Source organism: Rhipicephalus microplus, chromosome 6, assembly GCF_043290135.1.
Source record: "Rhipicephalus microplus isolate Deutch F79 chromosome 6, USDA_Rmic, whole genome shotgun sequence".
In the NCBI taxonomy this organism is placed as follows: domain Eukaryota; kingdom Metazoa; phylum Arthropoda; class Arachnida; order Ixodida; family Ixodidae; genus Rhipicephalus; species Rhipicephalus microplus.
Window position 1 is genome coordinate 138,213,002 of NC_134705.1, and position 16,249 is coordinate 138,229,250.

The 16,249-nt window shown below is 41.7% G+C and overlaps 1 protein-coding gene across 1 annotated transcript; it reads left to right on the plus strand.

Annotated features, from left to right (window-relative positions):
* Positions 1–246: 246 nt before the first annotated feature.
* Positions 247–15,734, plus strand: LOC119167320 (uncharacterized). Its single transcript, XM_037418790.2, has 5 exons — positions 247–362; positions 8,677–8,813; positions 8,880–8,947; positions 12,952–13,035; positions 14,328–15,734. Exons 1-5 carry the CDS (start codon positions 258–260, stop codon positions 14,519–14,521), a joined length of 588 nt encoding a protein of 195 aa, XP_037274687.2. The 5' UTR covers positions 247–257; the 3' UTR covers positions 14,522–15,734.
* The last annotated feature ends 515 nt before the right edge of the window (positions 15,735–16,249 follow it).

A 16,249-nucleotide genomic window follows, 5' to 3' on the forward strand; every position in this document is an offset into this window, starting at 1 on the left:
CAATGTTCTAAAAATACTCCGGGATGACTGCCTCGATATTTCCCAGAGAATTTCTTCTCAAGAATATGTTATCCTGAACAATCGGCAATAACAATGTGAGGACGCTGAGCATTTTTGAAGGATGCTGTGAACTGTTCTGCGCATTGAGATTTTCCCGGTGTTCACTTTTTTTTACAAATGGCATATTGTAATCTTCAGAACACCTGCTTCAGTTTTAGAACCAGTGTACGTAGAAAAAGAATGATTCAGTCAGCAGCATGCGAGGGAAGCAGTTTTGTGCAGCGCTTCTGGTCACTGTCTACATCACAGCATTCGAATGTGAACTCGAAATTTTCGGACTCAAAAAATACAACATGGCAAAGGTAACGCAATTTTCGTCAAAACTTGTGGACTTCAGTTGCATGAGACGTTCATTAAATGCGTGCTCCTTAATGTTTATGCACAAAACAAGGCGCACGCAATATAAACTAAGCGAATAAAATGTGAGCGAGCAATTCACACATGTGAAGCGCAGCTTTAGTTGCTGCCCCTACATCACACCAAGCAGTTTTAGATAAAAGCGTTGCGAATGGTCTTTCTTCGGTGTTTTCGCTAATTAAGTTCAATTCTACTATTCTTGTCATAGGCGGCATCAGCAATCCAAGGAATTCGCTCAGAGTCAGACACGTCAACGTTGCCCAAATTTATCGTGTGACATACTGCATAGCACAATATTAAACATAGCACATTTCATTCGGAGTTATTAAGCCGCGCATGCCCCTGCTGGTCGGGCTCCATAAACTCGATGACGGATAACTGATTCAAGATCGAAAGTGTTCTGTATTTTTTAATTATTGAACACCTGGCTTTTTTTTCTTCACTGACTGAGTATTGTTAGCGTATACAGCAAAGGAAGCTGCGCCACCTCCAAGAATCATTTAACATTCCATGGCACTGACGATGACATGCTGTCAGACTTCCAAGGGAAAAGTTTCATTGCCGTGTACAAAGTCAGGTATAGTTTGTATAAGGTCAAGCACTGTATTCTAATGATCAGTAATAAAATAAACACATGACTGGGTTGTTATTACTTATGGCCTTTTTACTGTTCATTGTAGCATCGTGCAGTAATGCAGCCAACGTTGCAAAACACCCATCAAATGAACAATACTGTGGCACCTTTTTCATCGTGGAGAGGGAAATAAGGTATCCGGAGAGGCAGGGAGTTTAACCGGAATTTCGCTTTGGTGCCTTTCACTGGGCAAGAGGAAAAGGAGACAGTGAAGTAAGGAAGAGAGGATGAAAGAGAAACGGGGAAGCGGAAACGCACACACACGAGAATGTTGCAATTGTTCAACGATGTGGGTCGCTCGCAGAAACTTCAAGAACGCCTTTGTCGCTTTTCAGTGTGAAGTTCGACCTTTGCGTCATGCTGTTGCGGTAATTAGAAATTGATGAAGCTTGATTTCGTCAATCTAATTGTTCTGCTGATACTGTATAGCCTCTTGTATTCTGTGTAAATTTATAACCACAGCAAATAGCTTCATGCTTGTGCTTTTCTGTTGGTGGAAATATTATTACCTGCAGTCTGCTGAAATGCAGTCATACACACACTATCTGAGTGCGTGGCTGACGCTTATTGACAGGTCACTACAACGCACAGTTCACTATATGAGAAAGCACATTCACTCGAACTGTTCGCGACTGGGGCCCAAATTACCAGACATGGTCAGAAGCCCAACGCCTGTCAGATTACCGCCTCCAGTTGGTAACTCTGTCTCTAGCTTCCAATCACACAGCTTTTATGTTTTAATTCACAAAGCACCAACTTTCATGCATGAACAATAAAAGGTGTGTCATAAGTGCCTCTTGTTTAGATAAAGAGCTAAGAGGAAGAATGAAGAAGAAAATGTAAAAAGCAAATGTAAACTTGGGAAGACAACTCTGCAAATATCTTTGGTCTATCAAAAAATCGAATTGACAAATTATTAGGGTTACCTTGGTGTGTATGAAGACAAGTGCTTAAACATTTCTCCCATATATATTTTATAGTGTATATCCTTAGATTGAACACTTGAGACTTATCTTGTTTGTATATTCACCACACCCTGATTGAATACCAGACGCCACACATGCAATATAAATATAGTAGGAAGTTCAAGCTCATGACAAGTAAAACGAAAAAAAGTTAACTTGCGTCTTCGGTGATTTAGTGCACTTGTGTCAGCGTCCTAATTTTGCTCTCTTCAGTTGTCTTTGACTTGCGTTCATTTTCACATGCGCTGCCTCTCTCTAGTTCACAATGAACCTGACTACACGAAGCAAACAGTACAAAAATATCTCAGCTGGATATTCTGTTTGTCACTTTGTGGCCACATAATACAACTATGAAGTCACTGGCACATTTATTCCTGCTTTCAAAACATCTCTAATATCGTTTGTTTGAAAAGAATTGTAAGTCATTTTAATCTGTAATCCACACATAGACAATTACCATGTAGTTTAATAGCTTACGACTCGAACAGTTCATTAAACTTAGCATAAACCTGAATATCTCGTCAAGAAATGCACCATGCTTTGCAGTTGTAACAGTCATCAACATGCACAGTTGGGCAACTTAACAAAAAGAAAGTTAATTCTAGCGGAGAAGGTGCTCTTAGGTAAAGATTAGTAAAGCAGTCCCAAAACATAATTTTATGTTTCTCTGAAATTTCAGTTTTAACACTATAAACCGTATAACCTTTGATAAGAGAGTACAGAACATTTTTGATAAGAGAGTACTGAATACAAATACCTTCATGTGATACCTTCAAAATACTTGTGAAACCAAATGACTTTTCAAAATGTGACGGAAAAGCAAAAAGAAAAGCACAGATAAAGTAACAAACTAAAAAAAATTGTGGTACGCTAGCCCTACTGTTATGGTGTAAACTGAAGGCATCAATGCTGCCATCACATAGTAGCAGTCAGACTCCTGCAATAATATTTTGGCAGCGTGTTCATGAAGGCAACGATGCCTAACGAATGCAAGCCCTCAACTCGTGTTCATATCTTGAGAAAACATAAAAAATTAATTATTCAATCTGAAGCTATACTTAATGTAGGAACTTACAAAACAAATTATCAGCTCAATACACAGAAAGCTGAGGCTGATCTTTTTTGCTTGCACCTTTCGTACTCTTTCGTCTCCCAGTTTTCACGGAAAACCATAATGTCACCTTGGCAATAAGAAGCTGTTTGCAATAATACTTTATGATACTAACAATTTTTGTTTCCCTTATTATTTCACAAATATTTGATCTTTAATTTTTTATAGTTCGAATATACACTTATTATAAGGCTTAATTAACTCCCCAAAGGCGACAGACTCCGCAAGAAATTAACCTCCACAACAAAAATGCACACAGTGCACCCATTCCCGCAAAAACACAACACGAATAGAACCAATGCAGCAATAAATTGGGTAATAAACAAAGTTATTCCAGCAGTCAAAATGTTAGCAGCACATTTCGAGATTTGGAAACTATGGAAGCTTGCAAGAGTGCACTACAACCATTCCGAATCCACAGAAGTACAAATGCCCTTTTGCTGTGAATGACGAAAATATGCCGCGTAAATCGACTATATTACACTGAAAAAGTTTTTGGAATTAATTATACGAAATGAGACTGAACGCTTAGGAGTTGTGCGACAGCGTAAAACAACAAAACCTTTTCGCTTGTCTCGTTAGTGGTGAGCATATTACATACAATTAAAACCGAAGTGCAAACGGGCGTAGAGAACTGCAGTGACAACTGCATCACAGAAGCCTGTGAAGCTGTAAACATGCTTACGAAAACACTGCTACGGGAGCAATTTTATTACCAATGTTCTGAGTTCCCAAATCCATCAGAAAAGAAGCTGGTGTTATTTAAAGTTGAAAAGAGAGAAACAGGATTGATTCAAGTGACTATTGAGGCTACTTTCTAATGTAGATACTGTAATAAACCCCAAAAGTCTTGGTTCTTTATTTATACTCAAGTGTATTAATGATGAGCGCCATTCAGAAGACAGTTTTTTTGGGTACACGTCACATTATCCAGGTCTAACTGGCCACGTTTTGTATGACCCAGAGCAACAATGTAAAGTGTGTCTAACTTCCCGACTATTTGCCAGAGCGGTCAAGGTGCAGACTATGCTGCAATTATGTTTCATAATGCTCGTTTGAAAAATATAACAAACACTTGCAATTACTGCTGCATTTTGAGTAACTCCTGTTTGGAGTGTTTCACAATGTGGGTGCCATAAGATTGACAAGAATTGAGAAAGCAATAACGCAACTGTGCTATAACTATAATAAATGTTTATTTGAAATATTAGATACACTGTATGTACAAAAATACCTGTGCTAAGTGTGCATATCACACAGGCAAGGCTGCAAGCCATTTTAAATCAGCACAAAGGAAAGGAAGTTCCTTTTAGAGAAAACTAAAAGAAGCTGTGCGAACACACTGTCGGCCCAACTACTCAAGGGGTGCCCCGCCATGGTGGTCTAGTGGCTGAGGTACTCGGCTGCTGACGCGCAGGCCGAGGGATCAAATCGCGGCTGTGGCGGCTGCTTTTCCGATGGAGGCGAAAGTGTTTTAGGCCCGTGTACTCAGATTTGGGTGCACGTTAAAGGAGCCCAGGCGGTCGAAATTTCCGGAGTCTTTCACTACGGCGTCTCTCATAATCATATGGTTGTTTTAGGACGTTAAACCCCACAAGTCAATCAATCAACATTCGAAACTTTCCCCTAGTTTACATTTGTAAGCTTGTCACACTAGATGTCCGTTGAGCTGCGCCGGTCACTTGGTTTGGGTTATAAAAATTATGGACGCGTGCCTCGTTAATGCTAGCGTGCACTACCTAATCGAAAACACCGCATTATTTCAGGACTAACTTTTTTTCGTTTTTGGCAATCAGGTCAACTTCCTGAAATTCATGCCATTCACACTGGTCATGCTGCATGGCTAGAGGACAACCTGAGTTTTTCTTCATTGTCACGGTGTTCTCGCAAACGATAACAAACGAATGTAGGGCAGTGGCCGCTGTAGAATTTTCCGCCACTCATTGAGATCAGTACATGGTCAGTAAATCTTACGAACTCAGACGTATGTTACTTTCAGCACGTCACTGGCAGCCCCTTCTCAAGCACTAATTAGGCAAAGGCACACACGTTATTTAGGGGCGCCTAAAAGAAAATGTGCCAAAGCGACCAGCGATCTCCATATGAGTATCAGCAATGTCGTGCATGTAAGCCACTGAAGCAATGTGCAGCAAGCTGTCCATCGCTTCAGTTATTTAAACAGTCAGTCGTCTACGCTAGGCACAAGCAGAACAAAAGCACTTATAACTTATAAGCAGTCTAACTAGACATTAGTTAGAAAAGGCAGCCAACTTTTTCAACTTTTGCGAATAGCCCATTCAACACGGAGACAATTCCTGTGCCTCAAAAAAATGTTACGTTCTTATTAAGGGCGACTTCTTTCATGTTTCAACAAACAGGCACGCATTCTTCATTATCACTTTAACTTTGTTCGTAGATAGCACAGAAGTTGTATACAGGGCCACCGAGTGCCTGAAGCAGTGTGGGGAACCCAACCTACATTAATGTCACCAGGTGCCAGTGATCTCCTCAATGCCTCAATTGCTTAGGATAAGCAGAGTTCCTCTTCCCAAATTATCCCCAAACATAATTCGACGAGCAGAGCTTGCCCTAGCGGAATAGCCACCCCAATTGAATGTTCACAATAAAAGCCGTCGTCTATGGCTCAGGGCGTTTACCTTTTTACATGGTACTTTCGCCATGCAGCAAGGTGGGGTCATTACAACACCTCTTAAACTCTGGTGACGGTTCGTTAACAGCTAATCTGAGCAGATGGGGGGTCGTCATCATTGGCAAAACAATATAGTCAAGTATCTCCTGCATACAATACAACTTTGCAAGCATTCTAAGGGACTGGATAAATGTGTCGAAATGCAGGCGTGTTGCATCCAGCTAAATTTTCAATGACTGTGAAAATGTTGGCGTTCTCGCGTACTCGTGTGGTCTTGTCTGTTTTAGTGAAGACCCCAAAGAAGGTGTTATGCTTTTCAACAGCTGGAGACACGTTTTGTTTGGTGAACGTGACAACGAATCATCATATTCTTTTTTGCCACCAGATTTCTAAACGAAGTCACCACTGAGTTTTGCAGCCGGCGTCTTCTTGCTGCGAGCCGCCCAGATAGACCTCGAAAACTGTGTAATCATCACACCCAATGAGGATCAGTACGAACTACGAGGTCTGTTAGATAATCATTCATTTTTTGGTCGAAGACTGAAGCTGGCATAACTGGAGTGTTCGAAAATATTCTTCTTCATACACCATACACTTCGCTCAGCGTTCCAGCCATTGTTGGAAGCATTCCGAAACGCTCCTTTCAGAACGGAGTTCAGTTGTCGTTACAGCCATAGTGTCCTCTCTTGTCTCACATTGCACTCTCTTAAATCACCTCTTGGTTTTTGGAAACAGCAAAAAGTTGTATGGGCCCATATCAGGAGAGTAAAGAGCCTGTTGAGCTACAGCAGCTTGGTTTTTGCCCAAAAAAATGTCTAAATCAACGACGAATGTACAGAATGTAAAAGAGCATTCTTGTAAAAGATGCATTGATTTCTTGTTGACCCCAACTCCGGTCTTTCGCGCCGCACAGCTACCACATCTCCATTTTTTGCGCCGCAAAGCATCATGTAGGTGATAGAGGACATCCCTATGGCATTTTTTGCGAGTTTTCGACGCTGCATAGCATATTCGAAGTGTACCCCTCCGTGGGAATCAAAGAAATCAACGAGCGCCACTTTGACATTTCTGCGCACTTCGCGGGCCTTCTTTGGTCTTGGTGACGTGAATGCTGCTTCTGCGACGACTGCTATTTGGTTTCCTGCTCGTACACGCACTTCCGAGACTCGTCACTAGTGATAATGAAGTTGGGGCCACTGTTTGCGGAATCCAGCATATCCTGCGAAACTTCAACACGAAGTTGCTTTTGGGCGAACGTGACAAGCATCGGCCCAAGTTTTACCGCAACTCTAAATATAATGAAATCATCTGTTATGATGACATCTGCAGAAAAATTTCCACAGTCTCTCGGGTATTCCCATGGTGGTCTCTTATGCATCACCACAGCGTTCACAGCGACAATGACCTGGTGATTTAGGCATGTTGATGGCCGGCGGGAGCGTGGCTCGCTCTCCGGTGATGTGCGGCTGTCTTTAAAATGGTTCGACCACTCCTTAATTTGTGTGCTGATTTTACCTTCGTTACCGAAAGCCATCTGAACCTTCTGAATTGTTTCCACCTGGCTGTCGCCCACTTTCTGACAAATCCTTATGCATTGGCACTGTTCCAGTTACTCCAATATTTTCCTCGAAATAAAAAAATGACAAGAGCGCTGCGTACAATCTCATTTAAACACCACGTCCTAGGTGCTGACAATATCAGCAAGTGAGAAAAATTCGCACATGCACACGAACGTTTAAGGTCTCTTGATGCAAGCGCACTTGTGCGATATCCGTTAGGTGTTCAGAAGGACAGATAATAATAATAGCCCCGCCGCGGTGGTCTAGTGGCTAAGGTACTCGGCTGCTGACCCGCAGGTCGCGGGTTCGATTCCCGGCTGCGGCGGCTGCATTTCCGATGGAGGCGGAAATGTTGTAGGCCCGTGTACTCAGATTTGGGTGCACGTTAAAGAACCCCAGGTGGTCAAAATTTCCGGAGCCCTCCACTACGGCGTCTCTCATAATCATATGGTGGTTTTGGGACGTTAAACCCCACAAATCAATCAAGGACAGATAATAAAGTGGCATACTTTTTTAATTAACACACCTCGTAAGCTGTTACTACCACAGCGGTAAGAAGTATATTTCATGGGGATACATACTACTGCTAGGCACTCGTTCCTCACAATAAATTAGTTATATTAGAACGAGGGAAAGAATGGCATAGGTGATCACTCGCGCCATGCATTCCTGATGTTGGACAAGGACGGCGCGAAGACCAATGGTGTTGTCGTCAGTATGAACCTCAGTCTCGTTTCGGTGCTAACTTCGTTAAATGCGGCATTCCAAAGTAACTTATTTGTTCATTTCTCCATCATGACAGCTCGTGCTAGCCACAGCTCGTGAACTGGTGGTAATGTACTCGAATTCCGTTCTATTAAGCTGATATTTATATCGCAAATATATTCGTAATATCTGTGAACTTGCTTTCAGAAAAGGTGAACAGTTTATCTGTGTGGCTTGTTTCGCTTCCCTGCACGATCTGTGACCACTTACTACTTTTTCCTCGTTGTGCTACAATAAACACACGCCTAATATATCTAAACGCATTTCATGTTGTCCGCAGTCATGCGAGTGAGAATATGAGATAATTATCTTGTCATATTATACACTGATAGTACACGGTGATATAATTCATCCAGTTTGCGTGGGCAACGTTCATTTGTGCAAAATATACTCTTGCCCCTATTTCTTCAGAGAATTTCAATTTCGGTTACAGTTTATTGTGCCCTTATTCGTGATTTCAGGAGCTTGAAAGTCCATTTTGTCAACCTATTTTTGGCGCCACAAAGCCAATTTTTTGGTTCTTAGTGTCTATATATCCGGCTTCCAGTGACTATATGCAGGGTTATTTCTTTCAGTTTTTACAGACCAAACTTCCCATATGGACGTTCTTCACAACCAGTGGCGGCAAGGCGGAATGTGAGGTACAAGTCGTGCAAACAATTAACAAGAAGACAGTTGCCTTCATGCAATATTTCTACGACGGTTCAAAAAAGTAACGCAATGTTCGAATTTGAGCACACACAAAAAATATAAAATCGCCTTTTTTTATTTACTGCAGGGTGGCAAGCCCTATGCTTGGCACGTTTGATCAACGTCATAAAAACCACATGGCCGTTCGAACCCCAGGTACTGCAATGCACGCAATGGTTTCTTTGAAGTCTTCCCAAACAAATTAACTTAGAAGCATAGGAGGGCGCACTAGAGAGGTCAGGAAGGGAGAGCAAGAGTGGTGCAAGGCCACCCTCATGGGCATACATTAACATAGGAGGGAGAGTGGTGGTGCAACAAGCTTTTGCCCCCTCCCCTTCATTTTAGGCGAACCCTGCGCACACCTATGCTCACAGGTATTGTTGAATGGCAGCAATAAATCAGCTACGATAAAATATATTTGTAGCTTAGCCACTAAGGAGAAAGTGGGTGATTACTGCCGCAATCTATCTTTTTCAATATTCCTCATTAATTAGGAGGCACCACCTAAGACAAGAGACGATGAAGTTTACGTTGCGTACACATTTAAGAAAAATATTTCAGGTGTGGTTTGAAAGCAAGCACTTACTTTTTAAAACTGCACAGATAAAATGTAACATTACGAATATTTCAGACTGCGATTTTTCGTGTATGTCTACACCAAACTCTACAATATACCGATATACTTAACTACATCACTCCTCCTGTCAGCGCCTGGCGTTTGGTGTACCAATTGTTTTCAACCTTATACTTGAGTTTCATTTTATTTTCACTGTAAATGCACAGGCCATATTGCTGCGAATTAGAATTTTCGTTTATGACGAGCTAGCACCAAGGTGCGTACATTGTAGAGTATTTGTATGCTTTTGTACTTCATTGCTTGCATATTAAACATCGGGCGATGCGAGCGAGAGAACATTTCTTTTTGTTCCGACTAGCGGGCTGAAATTTCCGACGCGGAAATACACTACTGTGACGCACGGTCCTACGGCGGTTCGCGCAAGCTTCGATATTACGTCCTTAAGAGCCACGAAGGCTGAGTGACTATTGAGGAAGACGTGATTGTGTCTATTGTCAAGTAAACTCACAAAGAAAAGTGTTGGATTTTTTTCGTAACCTGGTATTTGGACTCGAATGGAATTTCAGCGTTTAGGAAAGTCATTTTTCAGTCCCATCGTATGCTAGAGAGCTGCGTAAATGTTATTTACATCAATTCTAGTAACGTTAGTTTACATAGCCTCGGTGAACTCAGAGACACCATACATCCCATGAAACACCTAAATCTTTGATATTTGCGCATTGTTTCTTTTCGAATACTTTTGTGTGCTGCATCCAGTGGGCAATGGCTTTAAAATGTCTCACTCTCTGAGTACATCTTCGAAATCGACTAGCTCAACAAAAAGCTACGCATAGAAGATCCAAAAATACATACTAATTCGAATTATTTCCGAAACTTTCAGTGCTAAGCAAAATAATACAATATTTGCTATTTTAATCAATTATTGCCACATCCTTTACGATAGGTATCTTTCAAACGCGGGAGCTACAACCTTTTAAATTGTGTCATTAAACTTCATTAGAGTGTCTTGAGTGATAGCAAGCATGAAGCTCGTTCCAACAATTCATTTTTATTTATTTATTTATTTATTTATTTATTCATTTATTTATTTATTTATTGGTACCTCAAGGGTCCCGAGGGACAATACATGAGGAGTGGGCATCATAAGTAAAGAGAAAACAATAAACAATATAACAATAAACATCAATAAAATTTAAAAAAATCTAGATACAAATGACGGCAATAAAATAAGACAATCCATTTCACAAAGACAAGTCCAAAGGCATCAATTTATGTATGTTCGATTGTGTAGCGGAAGCGCGCTGTATCACGAACAAGTGCAACATCTTTTGGAAGGCCATTCCAGTCTCGGGCAGTTCTGACGAAGAACGACTGATGGAATGTAGTGGTGCGGGTACGGGGTGAAATTACTGCGTTCAGGTGGCTTGTTCTGGATGTACGATGAGTCAGTTGAATCAACATACTGTCATGAGGCATAGTGTGAAAAAATCTGTGGTAGAGGCAAAGGCGTGAGATGTGGCGACGAGAGGAAAGGGGCACAAGCTCCAGCTTACACGTTAGAGACGAAACGCTTGCGTGATACGAATACTCAGTAAAGATAAATCTAGCGGAACGGTTCTGGACTGATTGGAGAGCTTTAGTGAGACTAGACTGGTGGAGGTCAAAGATATCAGAGGCATATTCAAGTTTAGGTCGCACGAGCGTTATGTATGCAAGTAATATTACATGTGACTGAGCCATGAAAAGGTTTCGGCGAGGGTAACCAAGCATTTTGATCACTGAATTGATAATCTGGGTTATATGATCTGTCCAAGATAAGTATTGAGACAGGTGAAGTCCTAGGTACTTGAAGGAATGCACATTAGCTATAATGTTGTTATTATACTTATACACGGAGGGTGCATAGTTGCATAGTTATTATACTTATACACGGAGGGTGCATTGAATGAAATGTTCACGGTCTTACTGGTGTTCAGTGACATGAGCCATTTGGTACACCAGTCTTGAATACGGAGGAGGTCTTCCTGACGGGTACAAATGTCGGAGGAGTTATTGATAAGGCGGTACACGACGCATTCATCTGCAAAAAGACGTATTTCATAGGTTACAGTAGATGGCAGGTCATTTATGTAGATTAGAAAGAGGAGCGGCCCTAGAACAGTGCCTTGAGGCACGCCAGACAGAACGCGTGAAGTGGATGATGTGTAGTTGTTAGCGTATACGAACTGTTTCCGGTTGGTTAAGAAACACTCAATCCAATTGCGAACAAGCGGACGAATATTTAGGCGCGACAATTTCAACAAAAGACGAGAATGAGGAACCTTATCGAAAGCTTTTTCGAAATCTAAGAATAGAGCATCGGTGGGAATGTTACTGTCTAAGTTTAAATGAATGCCATGAGTGAATAGATAAAGTTGAGATTCGCATGAGTGACCCTTCCTGAAACCATGTTGATTTGAATGAAAGAAGTTCACCGAGCTTAGGAAATGAGCAACTTGAGAGTAGATGACGTGTTGCATCATCTTGGAGCATATGCTGGTGAGGGAAATGGGACGGTAGTTTCCAGGGGAAGACCGGTCATTTTTTTTTTTGAAGTCTGTAATGACATTCCCTGTCCTCCAGTCATCTGGCACTGTACCTGTGTCAAGTGAGTGCTGAAAAATAATGCAAATAATCGCACTGCACGCATATTTTGCACTTTTTAGTACTTTCGCGTTGATTCCGGCAATACCGCAGGATAAATAGCACTTCAGGGAGTCAATGACCTTGATAATGCCCTCTGCCCTGAATTCAATATCCTCCATTGGAGGAAAATAGAAATATGGAAAGTGTGGTAATGCATCTGTACTTTCTTTTGTGAACACTGAACAAAACGCTAGATTCAGTGCGTCGGGAACTTCGGAATCAGCAATGAGTGTCCTCTTGTTATCACATAGTGAAATGGCACTTTTATTATCAGACTTGATCGCTTTCCAAAAACACCACGGGTTAGACTGCAGCATATTTGGTATGGTAGTGGAATAGTAGTCCCGCTTGGCGCGTGCTTTTAATGAGTTGTATTCTTTAAAGACCTCATTATGCTTTTGCCAGGCCGAGGATGAACCAGTTCGTTTAGCAACTCGAAAGAATCGTTTTTTTATTATCTATAAAGCCTTTTAAAATCTTGTTAAACCAGGGGGAACGCGCTTTTTATTTATAGTGATAGTTGGGATGTAAAGATTCATTAAACGCCGCATTTCGGTTTTGAATAGTATCCAATTGCTCTCAGTTGAATGGTGCCAATATGTAAGGGCAAGTTTCTCGTGAAAAACAGAAAGTTCACGGTTGATGCTGGAATAGTCGGCTTTATCGTACAGCGCGAGAACTTTTTAGATTTCTTGCTTTTTAAGATGTTGCAAGGAATTGTTGCATGAATGACGTTATGGTCGCTAAAACCACGGATACACGCATGTTCTCATAAAGGAGGAACTAACGTCGCATTGATAGCAGCACAAAATAGCACATAAAAAATCCGCCCCACTAAGGCCGTCAGGTTCTTATATGCAAGCCCAAAATTCCTAACTGAGCTTTTTTGGTGGCTTAGGTGGTTATTATTTGCAAGAAAATATTGTCTACGCAAGCCATGCGTACTCCTGTGCAGTTATTCAAGTGACGACGAAGTTCTGTGGTGAGTTCCAAACCAATGCTGCTCTCCATACATATCAAAACATTTACAGGAAGAGTGATGAACTTTCTGGACGCATGTGTGAACATAATCAGTTGTTATGGAGGTAACAAGGCAAGATATCAGCGATCATTCTACAAAATGTTGGCAGATACGGCGTATCATTGTAATAAATATTATGCGAAGCGTGTGAAGAGACAACGTATACATACGTTGAACAGTATTGCTTCATATAACCTGTTGTATGCGGTCGCGCTATGAGACTAACAGCAACGTGGGTATTACCAACATGAGAATCAGTAAGCGGACAAAAAACACTTGTGCTTGCTACCATGGTACCCCTAACAAGTTCTAATATGGAAACCATCTTCAGTCAATTACGCTCAGCTACAACTTACTTGAACCTTACGTGACACCTTTATCACAAGGGCACACGCGTAATGTTCCTAACATTGAAGAGCCAGCACTGCAACCACAATTTTTGTTTAACCTACATTTCGCCTCTATAGGGCCTTTTGCGCAGTTTTGTGACCTGGCGTTTCTTTGCGGTATAATGCTTTCACAGCGTATGTGATGATATTTTCACGTTATTCATGTCATGACCAGTCAGACAAGTGCGTCACACGCTCTTTTGTTCCCATACGAATTTTGGTCTACTCCAAGTGAAGTAGATGATCACTAAAGTACTAAGACGTATGCGGCTAGAAATACAGGTGGATACGTAGGTAGAAACGCTCAGAGTGCCTGCTGTCCACTAGGAAATTCATTACATTTAAAGATGAAATTTGCCGCAATGGTTAAACAAGGAACGCGATAGCAGGAAGTTGTACCTTCATACGAAGCAAGGGTGCAGTCTAACTCTCTTGGATTCGGTCTACCGTAACTCTATTAAACGCGGTGGTAAGGGAAGACGGACACGCCTGGTGAAGCAGTGGTTTTCGTGGAGTCTTTTCTCGACACACAAAATGGAGAGAACACAGCACTAAGATATATGCGTGCGAGCCGTTTTGTCACAGCTGCCGGTAGAGTGCGTCCTAGCACTCGCATCTGTACGATTCAAATGCGCTGTTGCGGCTCTTAAATAGGTAGCGTGCACCAAAAGAGCTTGCCTAAGGCAGGTGAGGCCCTAACGAGAACAACGCACAACGCTTGTGGTCGCAATATTGGGAGTTTATATCCCTTATTTTTCTTTTCATTGAGAAGGCTTCTACTGAGTTTTACTCTCGCACACCTGAGTGTTCGTAATGTTCTCTTCAGATGTACTTCAAATGCCAAATGAATACTTTCTTTTCTAGGTCACAAACACATATATGACCTTCTCGTTTGGAACTCGTCAATACAAGCTGGGCCTGACCACAAGTGTATCAAGCAATACCGAAAACGAGAGAGCAAGGGAAGAATGGTGTACCATCCGTATTGCCAAGACATACTTAAAAACCGTGGTTACTTTCATAATCAGTCAACCAACGCAGAAAAGTGCCTCCGCTAGTTTATGTATACAATTCATTTTTGCTGTTAAGAGATGTGCCACAGAAACATTGCTACTGATGAGAGTGATAAGCAGAACTGACTTGTACTATATGTGTCATGTTCAATATTCAGGGCTCAATATACGTAATAAAATAAGTAGAACTGGACGGGAAACCTAGTGTGGCATTTTGGCTTTGCCGAAATTCGGTTATAGGGGTAGTTACTTACTGTGTATGGTGATTACACCCAATAATATTGTTAAAACCAAATAACTGCTCAAGTGAACGCAACAGTGTTAAACCCATCTACTAACTAGAAATACTGTTTTAGGGTGCTTGGCTGCCATCAAAAACATTATTTTTTTCGCGTACAAAATGGCCACGGCCAGATTCGAGTTGTCCGTAGGTCCACTCAGATTGACAAATCGAAGCTCACTGTCTTTACTTAGGTGCGTGGAGTGTCCCACAGATTAAAGAGGAGGCAGGCAGGGCGCGAATGTCAGTTGTCTTCTCGACTTCAAAAAAGCTGAAAGCCTCTGCAGAAGCACAATCAAGCCCCGCCGCGGTGGTCTAGTGGCTAAGGTACTCGGCTGCTGACCCGCAGGGCGCGGGTTCGAATCCCGGCTGCGGCGGCTGCATTTCCGATGGAGGCGGAAATGTTGTAGGCCCGTGTACTCAGATTTGGGTGCACGTTAAAGAACCCCAGGTGGTCTAAATTTCCGGAGCCTTCCACTACGGCGTCTCTCATAATCATATAGTAATTTTGGGACGTTAAATCTCACATATCAATCAATAAGCTCAATCAAGATAAACCGCCCAAGAAAGCATGCAAAAAGAAACACCAGAGGCCTGTTACTACTTGCATCAAGAGAGTAGTTAATCGCATTCCTTCAATCTGCAGCCGCTCCTACGCAAGACAAACTGTACGCTGCCTTAGTGATAGCCTCAGAGGACATGCCAGCATTTTCTGGCAAAAGCAAGGCAGCAACATGGCACTAAAATGCAGATTTCGTAATCGCGCACCACATTTCCCTCACGTCACCGTCATAAGAAAACATTCAGATGGGCGCACGAGCCAGATCGTTGAAGCATAATTCACTATTATCAAGCGTGGTCGTTCTTGCGCTAGCTCACCGTCCATCCAGTTTATCAATGTTTATCAAGTGGCTTTATTCATCTTTTTCTCTCTGTATATTTTATGTTCGTGCAATAAATACCTGTTTAAAGTCAGTGCTTGTTTTGTGTAGTCTCATTTTGTGCCGCCGTTTCTTCGCCGTTTGGAAAAACTATCTATACTTGCCATGAATGACTTAGATTCACATGCTATGACCTTGGTGCTCTTGGGCCCATTTTGTTAAGTCTATATATACCGAAATTGGTATGGCGTCACAAAAGTGTATGATAAAGTTAAGGGACAGGTCCGAGGAATCAAATCATGACGCGCATGTTATGCGCAGTATACTTTACATAAGATGTTATGGAGGCGTTCTCGGACGTTTAGTTCAAAATGAATTATTTTATTGATTGATTAATTGACTGATTGATTGATTGATTGATTGATTGATTGATTGATTGATTGATTGATTGATTGATTGATTGATTGATTGATTGATTCATTGATTGATTGATTGATATGTGGGGTTTGACGTCCCAAAACCATCATATGATTATAGAAGATACCGTAGTGGAGGGCTCTGGGAATTTCGACCACCTGGGTGTCCTTAACGTGCACCCAAATCTGAGCACAC